Raw genomic sequence first — 16,124 nt, forward strand, 5'->3', positions numbered from 1 at the left:
ATGTATACATATAGACACATTTGCATAAGCAGTGTGCATGCACACATAACATCTTCCAACAGCCTGATTCTTCATAAAAGCTCAGAATTATCCTTAAGTGTTAAAATTAAAACAACAAACCATCTTCAAGGTTTCTGTTTGTAAATCTCCTGATTTTCTGTTTCTAAAAGTTATTTTTCATAAACTCTGTTTAGACTAAGTGGACAACAACACTAAGAACGACCAGGACAAAATTCAATTTATGAGCTTATTTGAGGGAAATATTTAAGATCATTTAAGTATTATCGGCACACGGCTGCTGCATGTAAGTCCAGACTCGGGTGACCTCTTTGACCTCTCAGACGGCCTCCGAGGATTCTTAAATAAAGCAGAATGCAACATGCAGGATGAGGTTTGGTTACAAACGTACAGGGAACATCGGCTACTAAAGGAGCGTTCTTCAAAGGTCTCATTAGAATTGGAGAAGCAGCATTAATGCTACAGGAGACGTCTGACGGCAGAGGAACACTGAGCTGTGGTGCAGCGGGACGCGTCCTGCTATGCTCACACCAGGCTCAAAAACACACAATTCCAATGAAAAGTCAATGAAAATGTGTTTCAGGCTTCCATGTTCAAAACCAAAAAAATGTTTACGTCTGTTTTGAGGCTCTACGTACAAAACAAGTTGAACCAGTTGAACTTTGAGCTATCAGAGAGTTGGATTTGGTATGGATGGTGTTTACATGCCTCTTCCAAGTGTCTGTGCACGTGCTAGTATCGATAACTGTACGATAAGAGCGTTTAAAAACCCAGAGCGTTCTCGAACGCACCACACGCTCCACATGAACGAAGCTTCATGGTTCCTCCATCAACAGCTGCTTGTTCTGAGGAAAACTTTAAAGGAGTCGTACCATGATTATCTTTAGCCTTTCAGAGTGAAATTGAGACATGGACGGCACCGGTATCCTAACTAGTACCATGTTAATGCCACTTTGGGATTCTTTATAGTGAGGAATGAACATTTAAATACACTTAAAATACATGAATCAAAGTCAAGGCCCGGGGGCCGGATCCGGCCCTCCGGATCATTTTATTTTATTGTTATCAATAGTCTGATGTTATCTTGCGCTCATTTCTAATTTGTATCATTTTGACAAAATCTATTTTTATGGACAGTAAAATATTGAAAGTAATTTAAGGTTTAAGATGATTTATTCTGGAATAATATTTCTAACTTTTACGGTTTTAAAACCTGGCATCAATTTTTGGCATTACTTTTTTGCATTTACTACTTTTTTTTTTAGGATATTGCGAAGTTTAGCTATTTTTTTCAGCTACATGCTGTTTTGGCTAACCTAAGTTTTATTTTTAGTTTTTTGGGCTAATTTGGCATTTAGCTAATATTTTAGAAGCTATCACTTTCAGCGTTTTCAGCGGCCAGATTCAGCTTACAGCATTCACACTAACATTATCACAGGTAATGCTGTATATCTAGTTCATTATTATGTTAAAAAGTTACGGTTTTAAAAATGTAGTTCTATAAAGCCGTGACCTCAGGTGTGTTTTGGATTTTGGCCCTCCTGTCTTAAAAGCTCAAAGTAGTTTTTCATGGTATGGCCCCTTTAAGGTTCTGGTGTTCAGACACTTCCAAGAACTTCAGAACAAGATTCTGTTGGTCCATGAGGTCTGACTTATTCTGACTATTCTGCTAAAATGACTTCAGCAAGAAGAAGTCGTCTCTTCTGCTCCCAAACTGGATCTTTTATGTTGGGATGATGGAAAAAATATCACTAATTGATTAGTTTCTTGGGTTAGAATCCTCAGTCGCATCATCCAGGATCTAAACTAAATAAAATTGTTTCATTAATGTCGTTAAAGCTTTAAAAGTCAGATGTTTTGGACGGAATCAGCCATAGATAACATCCAGCTGCTGTGATTGGTCAAGAGAAAGGGATTCATTAGTAGATGATTCTCTGAGTGAAACCCCTGATCTTCATGAACGTGGGCGGCGTGGAGGAGAACGCCGGCACAGTGACAGCCGTTTGCATTCAGACGGTACCGCTCGAGCGAGGGATGCTGGGTAGGAGCTACGCCGTGTGCAGGTCCTGCTCGCCGCTGGCTTTGCCCACCGCATCTGGATTGGAGAGCGGGTCCAAGTCGGCGAAGAGGTTGAACCACGCCAAGCGGTCCGAGGTCGCCGCCGGCGCCGCTTCTGCAGTTCACAGGCAGACCGGAGCTCAACACAGAGTTTTGAGGAGAACGGGTTTGTGGCAGAACCCGATCCTACCTTTAGCCTTCGAGACGCTCGGATTGGCTCCTGATGGGGTAGCCGGGGCGACGGGCTGTGGGACGAGGTCATTCCAGTCTGATGAGAGAGGTTTGGGTTATGAGTGTGAACTCGTGCACAGATTCACTCGTTTCAGGTGTTTTCCTTCTTATAATCAAACAAATGATTTAAAGTGCATGAAGATAATGAATTCTAGAAGTACAGACTTTGTCATGTGTATCCTAAAGGGGGTGACCCATACAGGTGCTGCAGGATTTTGGGTTGTCTGGTCTGTGGAGGGTGATGGAGGAGCGGCTGCGTCTTAAGGTGAGCACAGGTGAGTCTGAGGTGAGGCTCGTACGGCCTCCTCAAGAGACGCCAAGAAAATGGAGCGTCCTGTTGTCGTATGTAGTGCTGGGCGATGTGGAAACAATGTTATATCACGATATAAAACAAAGTATATTTAAAAAGCTCTCGCTAGTTTTACTTTGAAAACAGGAAGCTTCAAAGACACTTTATTTTGAAGATTTGTTCACTTCCTGTGACAGTAGCGTCGTTCATTTGGCTTTGTTTTAGTTCATAAATTAAAATCCTACATTATTCTGTATTTCAGAGCAACAAATATTCTACTACATTACGATTAGGACGTCCCAAATATTCATACTCAAATTTTCAGGAGCACATCGAGAGAATCCGAGTGCTCAGACACTCGTTACAGTCCTGTTCCACCTCTCACGTTTTCGTGGGCTTTCGTTGAGGTATAGAAGGTTTGTTGTGTTAGCATCAGCGGGGGAAAAGCCTCCTAGAATAGTTTACGTATTCCTGTCTTATGTGTGTCCCGTTCAGGTTTAATCATTTTTCACCTGCAGACAACCCATATCCAGTATATATACTTTAGGTATAACTAAAGTTTTAATGTATGAGAGGCCATACGAGACATGATGGTAAATAACGTATATATCAGACCTCCTTCGAGGGCCCAAAGCGTTTCACAGTCACAGACCCGTTCACACAGCTGAACACTGACACCAACCTCCCACCAGAGGCAATTTGGGGTTCAATGTCTTGCCCAAGGACACTTTGACACATGGGCGGGCAAGGCGGGAATCGAACCCGCTCACTTCCGATCAGGAGTCGACCGCCCTACCACTGCACCACAGCCGTCCCACATAATACATACTTTGTTGCACAAACTCTGCTAAACTATCACACAAATACTATCAAACTCATGACAGTACTTGTGTAAAAGTACTGTAGAGTAAAGACTTATGTATATTTGTAAGTCTTTACTCTACAGTACTTGTGTAAAAGTACTGTAGAGTAAAGACTAATGTATATTTGTAAGTCTTTAAGTGAAAACTTTTATTTTTATTTGTTATAAATAATTGATTAATTCCACCAAAATGTTCTTTTTTTCAATCCATCAGTAAAAAAAACATCAACTTTCACCAGAAAAGAAACCTAGACTGAGTCCTTTTTGTTAAACAGTGTTTACACCGACACTGTATTTAGTGGAGTACCACAGGGTTCAATCCCGGGCCCACTGGATGAGTTGAATTCTAAAGAAAATGAACAGAGATGATTCTGAGGTACAGAGGTTGATTTTGTGTGACTTTGTGAATGTGAATTTGTTTTTAAACACTGTGCTTTTGTGTTTTTAATATGTATTTTATTTACTTTATGTTAAGCGCTTTGTGTTTCGTTGAATGAAAGGCGCTATATAAATTAATAAAGTTTGAGTTTGAGGTGTGGCCTGACCTGGACCACCTGATTGACCTTCAAAGCTTTTGTTTAGAAGATGCATGTTTGTTACCATGGATACCTGGTTGGTTTGCACTAAAAAGAAACCTACAGATTTCTAATTAAATGTTTTAGTCACAGTTTTCTTAAAACTGTAATTGAATTCCTCGTCAACAGGAAGTGAGGATTTCTTTCTGTTGGAATATGATTTATGGACATCTAAATGCTCAGACTCTGGTGGTTCTGACCTGTCGAGGAAGACAAACTCTGATCCAGCAGCTGTGACGGTAAGAAGCTTTTCTCCGGCGGTCCAGGAGGGGCGGAGCTCGCTCCTTCGTCTCCAAAAACCTCCGTCCACTCCCGGGAGAAGTCCCCCTCGTCGGCAGACAGAGAACCCAGGATCTCGCTGAGGAGGGCCAGGTTGTCCTTCTCCTCCTCCTCCTCTGCACATCAACACATGAAAGCTGATGAAGATTTTCTATAAAATGATCAGTTTGTTCAAACGTTTTCAGTTTTTTGCTTTTACCTGGTTCAGATTTATCACAGGATTCTCCGTTTGTCAGTGGGAGGAGTCTGGAAACATTAGAACAGAAGACAGGAGGTCAGGTTTCAGGAGGTCTCCTGGTCCAGACCAGCATGAGCTCCTCACTCACAGCTCCTCGGCGGCCTCCTCCTTCCCTCCTGCTGCAGGTTTCTTCCTGGATTCCTTCTGAGCCGACCTGCCCGTCACTTCCTGTGTGTTCTGGAAGAGAAACCGTAGCCTTGTTGGCACCGCTCTAACCGTTCGCCTCAGCGACCTGACGCCTCCTTCACCTTCAGCGTGGAGACTTCAGATGGTCTGAAGCTCTCGTGGATGGCTGCCATCGTGCGGGACGTCTTCTCCCAGAAGTGCAGGAGCGTCGTCTGAAACGAAGGAGGAAACCAGTTTTTTCACTGATTTTAGAGGATGAAACTTTTATGAGGATGTTATTTGTTCACAGTTAGAGTAAAAACACATCTTTGAGTCTAGGGAGACTGATAAGAGTAACTCATGAAATACCCTCAAAAAACAGCAATATGATTGGAAAACAGTTCTAGACAAAAGCATGTGTGTTTTAACATATTAAAAATCATGGACCAAAGCATGTGTGTTTTTACATGCTAAAAAATCATGGACTAAAGCATGTGTGTTTTTACATATTAAAAATCATGGACTAAAGCATGTGTGTTTTAACATATTAAAAATCATGGACTAAAGCATGTATGTTTTTACATGCTAAAAAATCCTGAACTAAAGCATGTTTGTTTTTACATGCAAACAAATCATGGACCAAAGCATGTTTTTTTTACATGCTAAAAAAATCATGGAGTAACGCATGTGCGTTTTAACATATTAAAAATCATGGACCAAAGCATGTGTGTTTTTACATGCTAAAAAAATCATGGACTAAAGCATGTGCGTTTTAACATATTAAAAATCATGGACTAAAGCATGTGCGTTTTTACATGCTAAAAAATCATGGACTAAAGCATGTGTGTTTTTACATATTAAAAATCATGGACTAAAGCATGTGCGTTTTTACATGCTAAAAAATCATGGACTAAAGCATGTGTGTTTTCACATGCTAAAAAACACATGAAATAAAGCATATGTGATTTAACATATTAAAAATCATGGACTAAAGCATGTGTGTTTTAACATATTAGAAATCATGGACTAAAGCATGTGTGTTTTAACATATTAGAAATCATGGACTAAAGCATGTTTGTTTTGACATGCTAATAAAAATCATGGACTAAAGCATGTGTGTTTTAACATATTAAAAATCATGGACTAAAGCATGTGTGTTTTTACATGCTAAAAAAATCATGAACTAAAGCATGTTTGTTTTTACATATTAGAAATCATGGACTAAAGCATGTGTGTTTTTACATATTAGAAATCATGGACTAAAGCATGTGTTTTTTTTACATGCTAAAAAATCACGGACTAAAGCATGTGTGCTTTTACATGCTAAAAAATCATTGACTAAAGCATGTGTGTTTTTACATGCTTAAAATCATGAATGAAAGCATGTGTGTTTTTACATGCTAAAAAATCATTGAATAAAGCATGTGTGTTTTTACATGCTTAAAATCATGAATAAAAGCATGTGTGTTTTTACATGCTAAAGAATCACGGACTAAAGCATGCGTGCTTTTACATGCTAAAAAATCATGGACTAAAGCATGTGTGTTTTTACATATTAGAAATCATGGACTAAAGCATGTGTGTTTTTACATGTTAATAAATCATGGACTAAAGCATGTGTGTTTTTACAGGCTTAAAATCATGAATAAAAGCATGTGTGTTTTGACATGCTAAAAAATCACGGACTAAAGCATGTGTGTTTTTACATGCTAAAAATTATAGACAAAGGATGTTTTTTTTAACATGCAAAAAATCATGGACTAAAGCATGTGTGTTTTAACATATTAAAAATCATGGACTAAAGCATGTGTGTTTTTACATGCTAAAAAAATCATGAACTAAAGCATGTTTGTTTTTACATATTAGAAAACATGGACTAAAGCATGTGTGTTTTTACATGCTAAAAATCCTGGACTAAAGCATGTGTGTTTTTACATGTTAGAAATCATGGACTAAAGCATGTGTGTTTTTACATGCTAAAAATCATGAACTAAAGCCTGTGTTTTTTTACATGCTAAAAATCATGGACTAAAGCATGTGTGCTTTTACATGCTAAAAATCACGGACTAAAACGTGTGTGTTTTCAAAGGCTAAAAAATCCTGGACTAAAGCATATGTGTTTATACATATTATAAATCATGGAATAAAGCATGTTTGTTTTTACATGTTAACAATCATGGACTGAAGCATGTGTTTTAACATATTAAAAATCATGGACCAAAGCATGTGTTTTTACATATTAGAAATCATGGACTAAAGCATGTCTGTTTTTACATATTAAAAATCATGGACTAAAGCATGGGTGTTTTTACATGCTAAAAATCATGGACTGAAGCATGTGTGTTTTAACATATTAAAAATCATGGACTAAAGCATGCATTTTTTTTACATGCTAAAAAATCATGGACTAAAGCATGTGTGTATTAACATGCTAAATAAATCATGGACTAAAGCATGTGTGTTTTTACATGCTAAAAAAATCATGGACTAAAGCATGTGTGTTTTAACATATTTAAAATCATTGACTAAAGCATGTGCGTTTTCACATGCTAAAAACTCATTGACTAAAGCATGTGTGTTTTTACATGCTAAAAAAATCATGAACTAAAGCCTGTGTTTTTTTACATGCTAAAAATCATGGACTAAAGCATGTGTGTTTTCAAAGGCTAAAAAATCCTGGACTAAAGCATATGTGTTTATACATATTATAAATCATGGAATAAAGCATGTTTGTTTTTACATGCTAAAAAATCATGGACTGAAGCATGTGTGTTTTAACATATTAAAAATCATGGACTAAAGCATGCATTTTTTTTACATGCTTAAAATCATGGACTAAAGCATGTGTGTTTTAACATATTAAAAATCATGGACTAGTGCATGTGTGTTTTTACGTGCTAAAAAAATCATGGACTAAAGCATGTGTGTTTTAACATATTTAAAATCATTGACTAAAGCATGTGCGTTTTCACATGCTAAAAACTCATTGACTAAAGCATGTGCGTTTTTACATGCTAAAAAAATCATGGACTAAAGCATGTGTGTTTTCACATATACAAAATCATTGACTAAAGCATGTGTGTTTTTACATGCTAAAAAAATCATGAACTAAAGCATGTGTGTTTTTACATGCTAAAAAATCATGAACTAAAGCATGTATGTTTTCACATATACAAAATCATTGACTAAAGCATGTGTGTTTTCACATGCTAAAAAAATCATGGACTAAAGCATGTGTTTTTTTACATACTCCAAAAATAATGGACTAAAGCATGTGTGTTTTTACATATTAGATATCATAGTCTAAGGCATGTGTGCTTTAACATATTCAAAATCATTGACTAAAGCATGTGTGTTTTCACATGCTAAAAAATCACGGACTAAAGCATTTGTGTTTTTACATGCTAAAAGGGACATGAAATAAAGCATGTGTGTTTTTACGTATGGGAAATCATGGACTAAAGCATGTGTGTTTTAACATATTAAAAATAATGGACTAAAGCATGTGTGTTTTTACATGCTAAAAAATCATGGACTAAAGCATGTGTGTTTTTACAGGCTAAAAATCACGGACTAAAGCATGTTTATTTTTACATGCTAAAAAATCACGAACTAAAGCATGTGTGTTATAACATATTAGAAATCCTGGACTAAAACATGTTTGTTTTTACATGATAAAAAATCATGGACAAAAGTGTGTGTGTTTTAACACATTAAAAATCACGGACTAAAGCATTTGTGTTTTTACATGCTAAAAAACACATGAAATAAAGCATGTGTGTTTTTTGTATGGGAAATCATGGACTAAAGCATGTGTGTTTTAACATATTAAAAATAATGGACTAAAGCATGTGTTTTTCTACATGCTAAAAAAATCATGGACTAAAGCATGTGTGTTTTTACATATTAGATATCCTAGACTAAAGCATGTGTGTTTTAACATATTCAAAATCATTGACTAAAGCATGTGCGTTTTTACATATTAGATATCATAGACTAAAGCATGTGTGTTTTAACATATTAAAAATCATGGACTAAAGCATGTGTGTTTTTACATATTAGATATCATAGACTAAAGCATGTGTGTTTTAACATATTCAGAATCATTGACTAAGGCATGTGCGTTTTCACATGCTAAAAAATCATGGACTAAAGCATGTGTGTTTATACATGCTAAAAAAACATGAAATAAAGGATGTGTGTTTTAACATATTAAAAATCACGGACTAAAGCATTTGTGTTTTTACATGCTAAAAAAATCATGGACTAAAGCATGTGTGTTTTCACATATTCAAAATCATTGACTAAAGCATGTGTGTTTTTACATGCTAAAAAAATCATGAACTAAAGCATGTGTGTTTTCACATATACAAAATCATTGACTAAAGCATGTGCGTTTTCACATGCTAAAAAAATCATGGACTAAAGCATGTGTGTTTATACATGCTAAAAAAAACATGAAATAAAGGATGTGTGTTTTAACATATTAAAAATCACGGACTAAAGCATGTGTGTTTATGCATGCTAAAAAAAACATGAAATAAAGCATGTGTGTTTTCACATGCTAAAAAATCATGGACTTAAGCATGTGTGTTTATACATGCTAAAAAAAACATGAAATAAAGGATGTGTGTTTTAACATATTAAAAATAATGGACTAAAGCATGTGTGTTTTTACATGCTAAAAAAATCATGGACTAAAACATGTGTTTTTTTACATGCTAAAAAAATCATGGACTAAAGCATGTGTGTTTTTACATATTAGATATCATAGACTAAGGCATGTGTGCTTTAACATATTCAAAATCATTGACTAAAGCATGTGTATTTTCACATGCTAAAAAATCACGGACTAAAGCATTTGTGTTTTTACATGCTAAAAGGGACATGAAATAAAGCATGTGTGTTTTTACGTATGGGAAATCATGGACTAAAGCATGTGTGTTTTAACATATTAAAAATAATGGACTAAAGCATGTGTGTTTTAACATGCTAATAAATCATGGACTAAAGAATGTGTGTTTTTACATGCTAAAAAAATCATGGACTAAAGCATGTGTGTTTTTACAGGCTAAAAATCACGGACTAAAGCATGTTTGTTTTTACATGCTAAAAAATCACGAACTAAAGCATGTGTGTTATAACATATTAAAAATCATGGACTAAAGCATGTTTGTTTTTACATGCTAAAAAAATCATGGACAAAAGCGTGTGTGTTTTAACACATTAAAAATCACGGACTAAAGCATGTGTGTTTTTACATGCTAAAAAACACATGAAATAAAGCATGTGTGTTTTTTTGTATGGGAAATCATGGACTAAAGCATGTGTGTTTTAACATATTAAAAATAATGGACTAAAGCCTGTGTGTTTTTACATGCTAAAAAAATCAAGGACTAAAGCATGTGTTTTTTTTACATGCTAAAAAAATCATGGACTAAAGCATGTGTGTTTTTACATATTCAAAATCATTGACTAAAGCATGTGCGTTTTCACATGCTAAAAAATCATGGACTAAAGCTTGTGTGTTTATACATGCTAAAAAAAACATGAAATAAAGGATGTGTGTTTTAACATATTAAAAATCACGGACTAAAGCATTTGTGTTTTTACATGCTAAAAAAATCATGGACTAAAGCATGTGTTTTTTTACATGCTAAAAAAAATCATGGACTAAAGCATATGTGTTTTAACATATTCAAAATCATGGACTAAAGCATGTGTGTTTTAACATATTAAAAATCACGGACTAAAGCATTTGTGTTTTAACATATTAAAAATCACGGACTAAAGCATTTGTGTTTTAACATATTAAAAATCACGGACTAAAGCATGTGTGTTTTTACATGCTAAAAATCATGGGCTAACGCATGTGTGTTTTTACATGCTAAAAATCATGGGCTAAAGCATGTGTGTTTTTACATGCTAAAAAATCATGGACTAAAGCATGTGTGTTTTTACAGGCTAAAAAATCATTGACTAAAGCAAGTGTGTTTTTACAGGCTAAAAATCATGGGCTAACGCATGTGTGCTTTTACATGCTAAAAATCATGGACTAAAGCATGTTTATTTTTACATGCTAAAAAATCACGGACTAAAGCATGTGTGTTATAACATATTAAACATCATGGACTAAAGCGTGTGTGTTTTTACATATTAGAAATCATGGACTAAAGCATGTGTGTTTTTACATGCTAAAAATCATGGGCTAACGCATGTGTGCTTTTACATGCTAAAAAATCATTGACTAAAGCATGTGTGTTTTTACATACTAAAAAATCACAGACTAAAGCATGTGTGCTTTTACATGCTCAAAATCATGAATAAAAGCATGTGTGCTTTTACATGCTGAAAAAACATTGACTAAAGCATGTGTGTTTTTACATGCTCAAAATCATGAATAAAAGCATGTGTGTTTTTACATGCTAAAAAATCATGGACTAAAGCATGTTTGTCTTAACATGCTAATAAATCATGGACTAAAGCATGTGTGTTTTTACATGCTAAAAACAATCATTGACTAAAGCAAGTGTGTTTTTACAGGCTAAAAAATCATTGACTAAAGCATGTGTGTTTTTACATGGTAAAAATCACAGACTAAAGTATGTTTATTAAGCATGTGTGTTTCAACATATTAAAAATAATGGACTAAAGCAGGGGTATTCAAGTCCAGGCCTCGAGGGCTGGTGTCCTACACGTTTTCCAACCAACCTTCCATTGAAGCTCCTTATTGGCTAAACATACCTGATCCTGGAAATTAGCAGCCAATAAGGAGCTTCAGTGGAAGGTTGGTTTATAAAACATGTAGGACACCGGCCCTCGAGGCCTGGACTTGAATACCCCTGGACTAAAGCATGTCTTTTAACATATTAAAAATCATGGACTAAAGCATGTGTGTTTACATATTAGAAATCATGGACTAAAGCATGTGTGTTTTTACATATTAAAAAAATCATGGACTAAAGCATGTATTTTTTTTACATGCTAAAAATCATGGACTAAAGCATGTATTTTTTTTACATGCTAAAAATCATGGACTGAAGCATGTGTGTTTTTACATATTAAAAAAATCATGGACTAAAGGATGCATTTTTTTTACATGCTAAAAATCATGGACTAAAGCATGTGTGCTTTTACATAATAATAAATTATGGACAAAGGCATTTTTATTTTTACATGCTAAAAAATCATGGACTAAAGCATGTGTGTTTTTACATGCTAAGAAGCATAGATGAAGATATGTCTTATTTTAAATTGTAAAAATATCATAACTAATGTATGTGCGTTTTACATGCTTAAGATCATAAATCTTTTGAAAACAAGAAGATTTTTTTTTTCCTCAAAACGTCCTTTGACTCCTGATCCAAACAGCAGAGCCTCATTAGTTAGAACATCTCAGTGCAGGAGGATGGAACACCTGCAGGATGAGGCTTACCTGGTAGGTTGTTAAGACGTGGGACAGGAGGTTACAGCGGCTGGCCCCTAGCAGGTCCACCTTCTGACACACGTCGTTCTTTAGCTTATCAAAGCTGGCTTTGGTGGAGCGGACCTGGCCTTGAACCTGCAGACCAGCAGATGGACGGACATCAGTTCATGCAGCAGAAAAGCTGCAGGTTTTGTGTTTGCTGCCCTCTTGTGGCTAAAATAAAAGCTCCAAAGAAATCTCTCCAGCAGCGTTTGGAGTTTATCTTCACAGTTCTGTCGGACAGTTTTGGACCCTGGTGGAACCTTCCCAACAACAGTCTCTCTGAATGATAATAAGGCAGAAAACCTTTATTTAAACTAGAAAGATTCACAAACATCTGACATAGATTTTAAGTAAAGGTTGTTACAAGAAGACAAACCTTGCGGAACTTCTCCATCTGCTTCTGCGTGTCGGGGTCCAGCTCCTGCGACACGTCCTTCATCCACAGCAGGGCCCCGCGGTACTCGGTTCGGGACTGCTCCATGCGGCTCACAGTCAGCCAGGTGTCGGAGATGGCCCGGTAGCGGAAGGTCTCCACCTCCTGGTACAGGCGGCACAGCGGCTTCCTCAGAGCCATTCTGCAGGGCGGAGCGTGAAGATCAGTCGACCCAGACGTGGAGGCCCGTCCGTACGCGGGGTCGTGACTCCGGAGCGCTCACCTCTGCTGGGAGGAGAAGCACAGGGCCTTCCCCGAGGCCTGCATGATCTTCCCAGCCCGGCTTTTGTCCTGAGACCCCTGAGAGCGCAGGAACCGGCCCAGATCGTTCTCCTCCTGGGACAGAACTGAAGACGCGGTTCACCGTCAGAGATCAAACAGGAAAAACACGCCGACACTGAAGAGTCCAGGACTCACTTATGGATCATCAACAATCACAGAACCTTCAGAAACAACCTGGAGAAATTAAAGTTAGTCTCTTTACTGAATGAAAACCTGAACTAATGACAGTTCTCCCTTCTAAAAGTGATGAGTCATGGTAACACTCAGCATGCTGGGCTTCATCTTGAAGAAGAACCGAGCAGCTGAGGATGGAGCTCCTTCAGCTTTTCAGGGGTGGAGAATCCTGACCGACTCTAAAACATCTGGGTTCCCTTTCAGACGCTTTACAGAGACTAAACTTACGGCAGATCCTCCTCTGGTACTGCTCGATGACCTTCAGCAGCTCCATGCAGGTTTTCTGGATGGAGTGGAAGACCTGCAGGGGGGGTGAAGGAAAACTTAAGATTTAACTGAGACGGCTTTAAGCAAAGATTTATCAGCGTTAAAAACAACCAGAACATGGTAGAACGTTCCTTCACTGTTCCTTCAGAATAAGAGTGTAAAAAGAAATATTAAGTTAATCATTACTGTACTCTACGCGGCTGTACTTTGCGCGGAGGGACTTTACGTGGCGGTACTTTGCGCGGAGGTACTTTATGCCGCTGTACTTTGCGCGGTTGTACTCTATGCGGCTGTACTTTGCGCGGAGGTACTTTATGCAGCTGTACTTTGCGCGGAGGTACTTTATGCGGCTGTACTTTGTGCGGAGGTACTTTATGCGGCTATACTTTGCGCGGACGTACTTTATGCGGCTGTACTTTGCGCGGAGGTACTTTATGCGGCTATACTTTGCGCGGACGTACTTTATGCGGCTGTACTTTGCGCGGAGGTACTTTACGCGGCTGTACTTTGCGCGGAGGTACTTTACGCGGCTGTACTTTGCGCGGAGGTACTTTATGCGGCTGTACTTTGCGCGGAGGTACTTTATGCGGCTGTAGTTTGCACGGAGGTACTTTATGCGACTGTACTTTGCACGGAGGTACTTTACGCGGCTGTACTTTGCGCTAAGGTACTTTATGCGGCTGTACTTTGCGCTGAGGTACTTTATGCGGCTGTACTTTGCACGGAGGTACTTTATGCGACTGTACTTTGCGCGGAGGTACTTTACGTGGCGGTACTTTACGCGGTGGTACTTTACGCGGTGGTACTTTACGCGGCTGTACTTTGCGCGGAGGTACTTTATGCAGTTGTACTTTGCACGGAGGTACTTTATGCGACTGTACTTTGCGCGGAGGTACTTTACGTGGCGGTATTTTATGTGGTGGTACATTATGTGACAGTACTTTACGTGGCGGTACTTTACGTGGTGGTACTTTATGCAGCCGAACTTTACACGGCGGTACTTTACGCTGTGATACTTTACGCGGCAATGCTCTGGGTGACCATACTTTATTTAATGATACTTTACGTGGCCGTACTTTATGTGACCATACTTTACGATATTTCCTAAATTATTTAAAGAAAAGCACTACAAATTTATTTGGTTAAAAGCAACTTGGATTTGAGATACAGTTGCAGAGCTTAATGCTCTAATCAATACAAAATTTTTTTATTGACACGCTCAGTGACTCAGTCCGAGTCACTGAGCGTGCTCAGTTCCTCCTCACCTCCAGCTTGGCGTCCAGGTTGGCATCCGACGCCACCACATGTTCATCCTCCTTCTTCCCCGTGGCTTTGATGAAGGTCTGTTTGGTCTTCCAGTACTTCTGCTGGAACTTGTTCACCACTGAGGAGTCCTGGCTCTGCACGAAGCGGTCGAAGTATTCTCTGGAGTAACCACTGCAACGACACGGGCCAAAGTTCTGCGGAGGATGTCTCCTTGGAGAAGACGGAGAGGAAATCTGTACTCACAAGTTCCCATCCATCTTTCAGGTCCACCTGTGGAGAAGAAAGGACGGCTTTTAGTCCTGATGGTCTCCTGGGTCGTGGAGTTAACAGGGAACTTTAGACTTGTATTTTAGGTATTCACAAACTTCGAAGTTTTTGAAATATTTAGCAAAACCAAAGGAACCATAGGAAATGAATGAGAAAGTCTTCACACTTCTACATGTTACAGTAAGTAGATTAGCAACAAACCTTTAAATATATTCATGGGAAATTTTATGTCTTTTATAGTCATTTTCAAAAAATCTGGAGATTAGCTCATATTTTAGCAACATGCTAATGTTTTGAGCTAATTTGTTATCTACTGGGTTTTTTAGGCTTACTTAGAGTTTAGCTAATATTTTAGCAACATGCTAACGTTTTTAACTAATTGAGTTTATTGAGGAATTTTAGGCTATTTTGGAGTTTAGCTAGTATTTAGGCAACACACTAAATATTTTTGCAAAATTGGCATGTATTAAAATTTTATGGTAAAGCAACTTTTCTAGTTTAATCTTGTTTTAGTAACAGAAACTAATGAAGGACAGAGGCTGCACAATTTCTTAAAAGTTTAATAAACCATCTTCTTAATTTTCTTTATTTTTAGTTAGACTTTTATTTATTCTTTAAACAGCTGGAAACCATCATCATTTTCATTTTATCACAATATTTTTTGTGCAACAAAGACAACAAAATAATTTAGGATTTCTAAACACCATAAAAGCTTGTATTCAAACAAACCTTTCTTTACCTTTATAGTTCTAAATGGAGGTTTCTTTAAAACTGTCCTTTTAAATTAATCACTTTTTTCAAATGTATTTTGTATTTGAAGACAAGCTATACCTGGACTGGTCTCCAGTCTGTCTCAGGGTGACGCACTTTGGCAAAGAGAGGACGCGCTTTTTTATCAAAGTGTCGCACTGTGATTAACATGAGGGAATTTAATAAATATGTTAATTTTAGCCTGAGGAAAAACACACATGAGCAGTATGAAAAACACAAAAGTTAGAACAGAAAACATAAAAATTAGGGGGGAAAAATGACAAAACCAAAAATGCAAAGATTACAATGCAAGACACAAAAAATGTGAACATAAAACACAAGACGTTACAACAAAAGACACAAAAAATTAGAAGAAAAAAAATATGACAAAAACCCTAAAAGTTAGAAAAAATGTTTAACGCTAATGATGGTTAAGATGTGTGCTTTATATCCACTTTTCACAGGACCTGTTTAGTCACTAATCGTTAAAAATAATCGATGATTAGTCGACTATTAAAATAATAATGTAGCCACGAGGGGGCCCAAGCCAGGGTCTCATTGT

At 37.3% G+C, this 16,124-nt stretch overlaps 1 protein-coding gene across 1 annotated transcript in view; it reads right to left on the minus strand.

Moving 5' to 3' along the window:
* Window positions 1-1,486: 1,486 nt before the first annotated feature.
* ica1 (islet cell autoantigen 1) overlaps window positions 1,487-16,124 on the minus strand; it is a 16,523-nt gene continuing 1,885 nt past the window's right edge. Inside the window, exons 2-13 of the mRNA XM_024258522.2 lie at window positions 14,789-14,815; window positions 14,545-14,716; window positions 13,241-13,313; window positions 12,780-12,903; window positions 12,500-12,698; window positions 12,091-12,216; window positions 4,799-4,888; window positions 4,639-4,727; window positions 4,512-4,558; window positions 4,234-4,428; window positions 2,267-2,344; window positions 1,487-2,191 (exon numbers count right to left, since the gene is read on the minus strand). Coding sequence (XP_024114290.1) covers window positions 2,067-2,191; window positions 2,267-2,344; window positions 4,234-4,428; window positions 4,512-4,558; window positions 4,639-4,727; window positions 4,799-4,888; window positions 12,091-12,216; window positions 12,500-12,698; window positions 12,780-12,903; window positions 13,241-13,313; window positions 14,545-14,716; window positions 14,789-14,802 — 1,332 coding nt within the window. The 5' untranslated portion in view covers window positions 14,803-14,815 and the 3' untranslated portion in view covers window positions 1,487-2,066. The remainder of the gene's footprint in view (window positions 2,192-2,266; window positions 2,345-4,233; window positions 4,429-4,511; window positions 4,559-4,638; window positions 4,728-4,798; window positions 4,889-12,090; window positions 12,217-12,499; window positions 12,699-12,779; window positions 12,904-13,240; window positions 13,314-14,544; window positions 14,717-14,788; window positions 14,816-16,124) is intronic.

This window comes from Oryzias melastigma, linkage group LG16 (assembly GCF_002922805.2).
Source record: "Oryzias melastigma strain HK-1 linkage group LG16, ASM292280v2, whole genome shotgun sequence".
Lineage (NCBI taxonomy): Eukaryota > Metazoa > Chordata > Actinopteri > Beloniformes > Adrianichthyidae > Oryzias > Oryzias melastigma.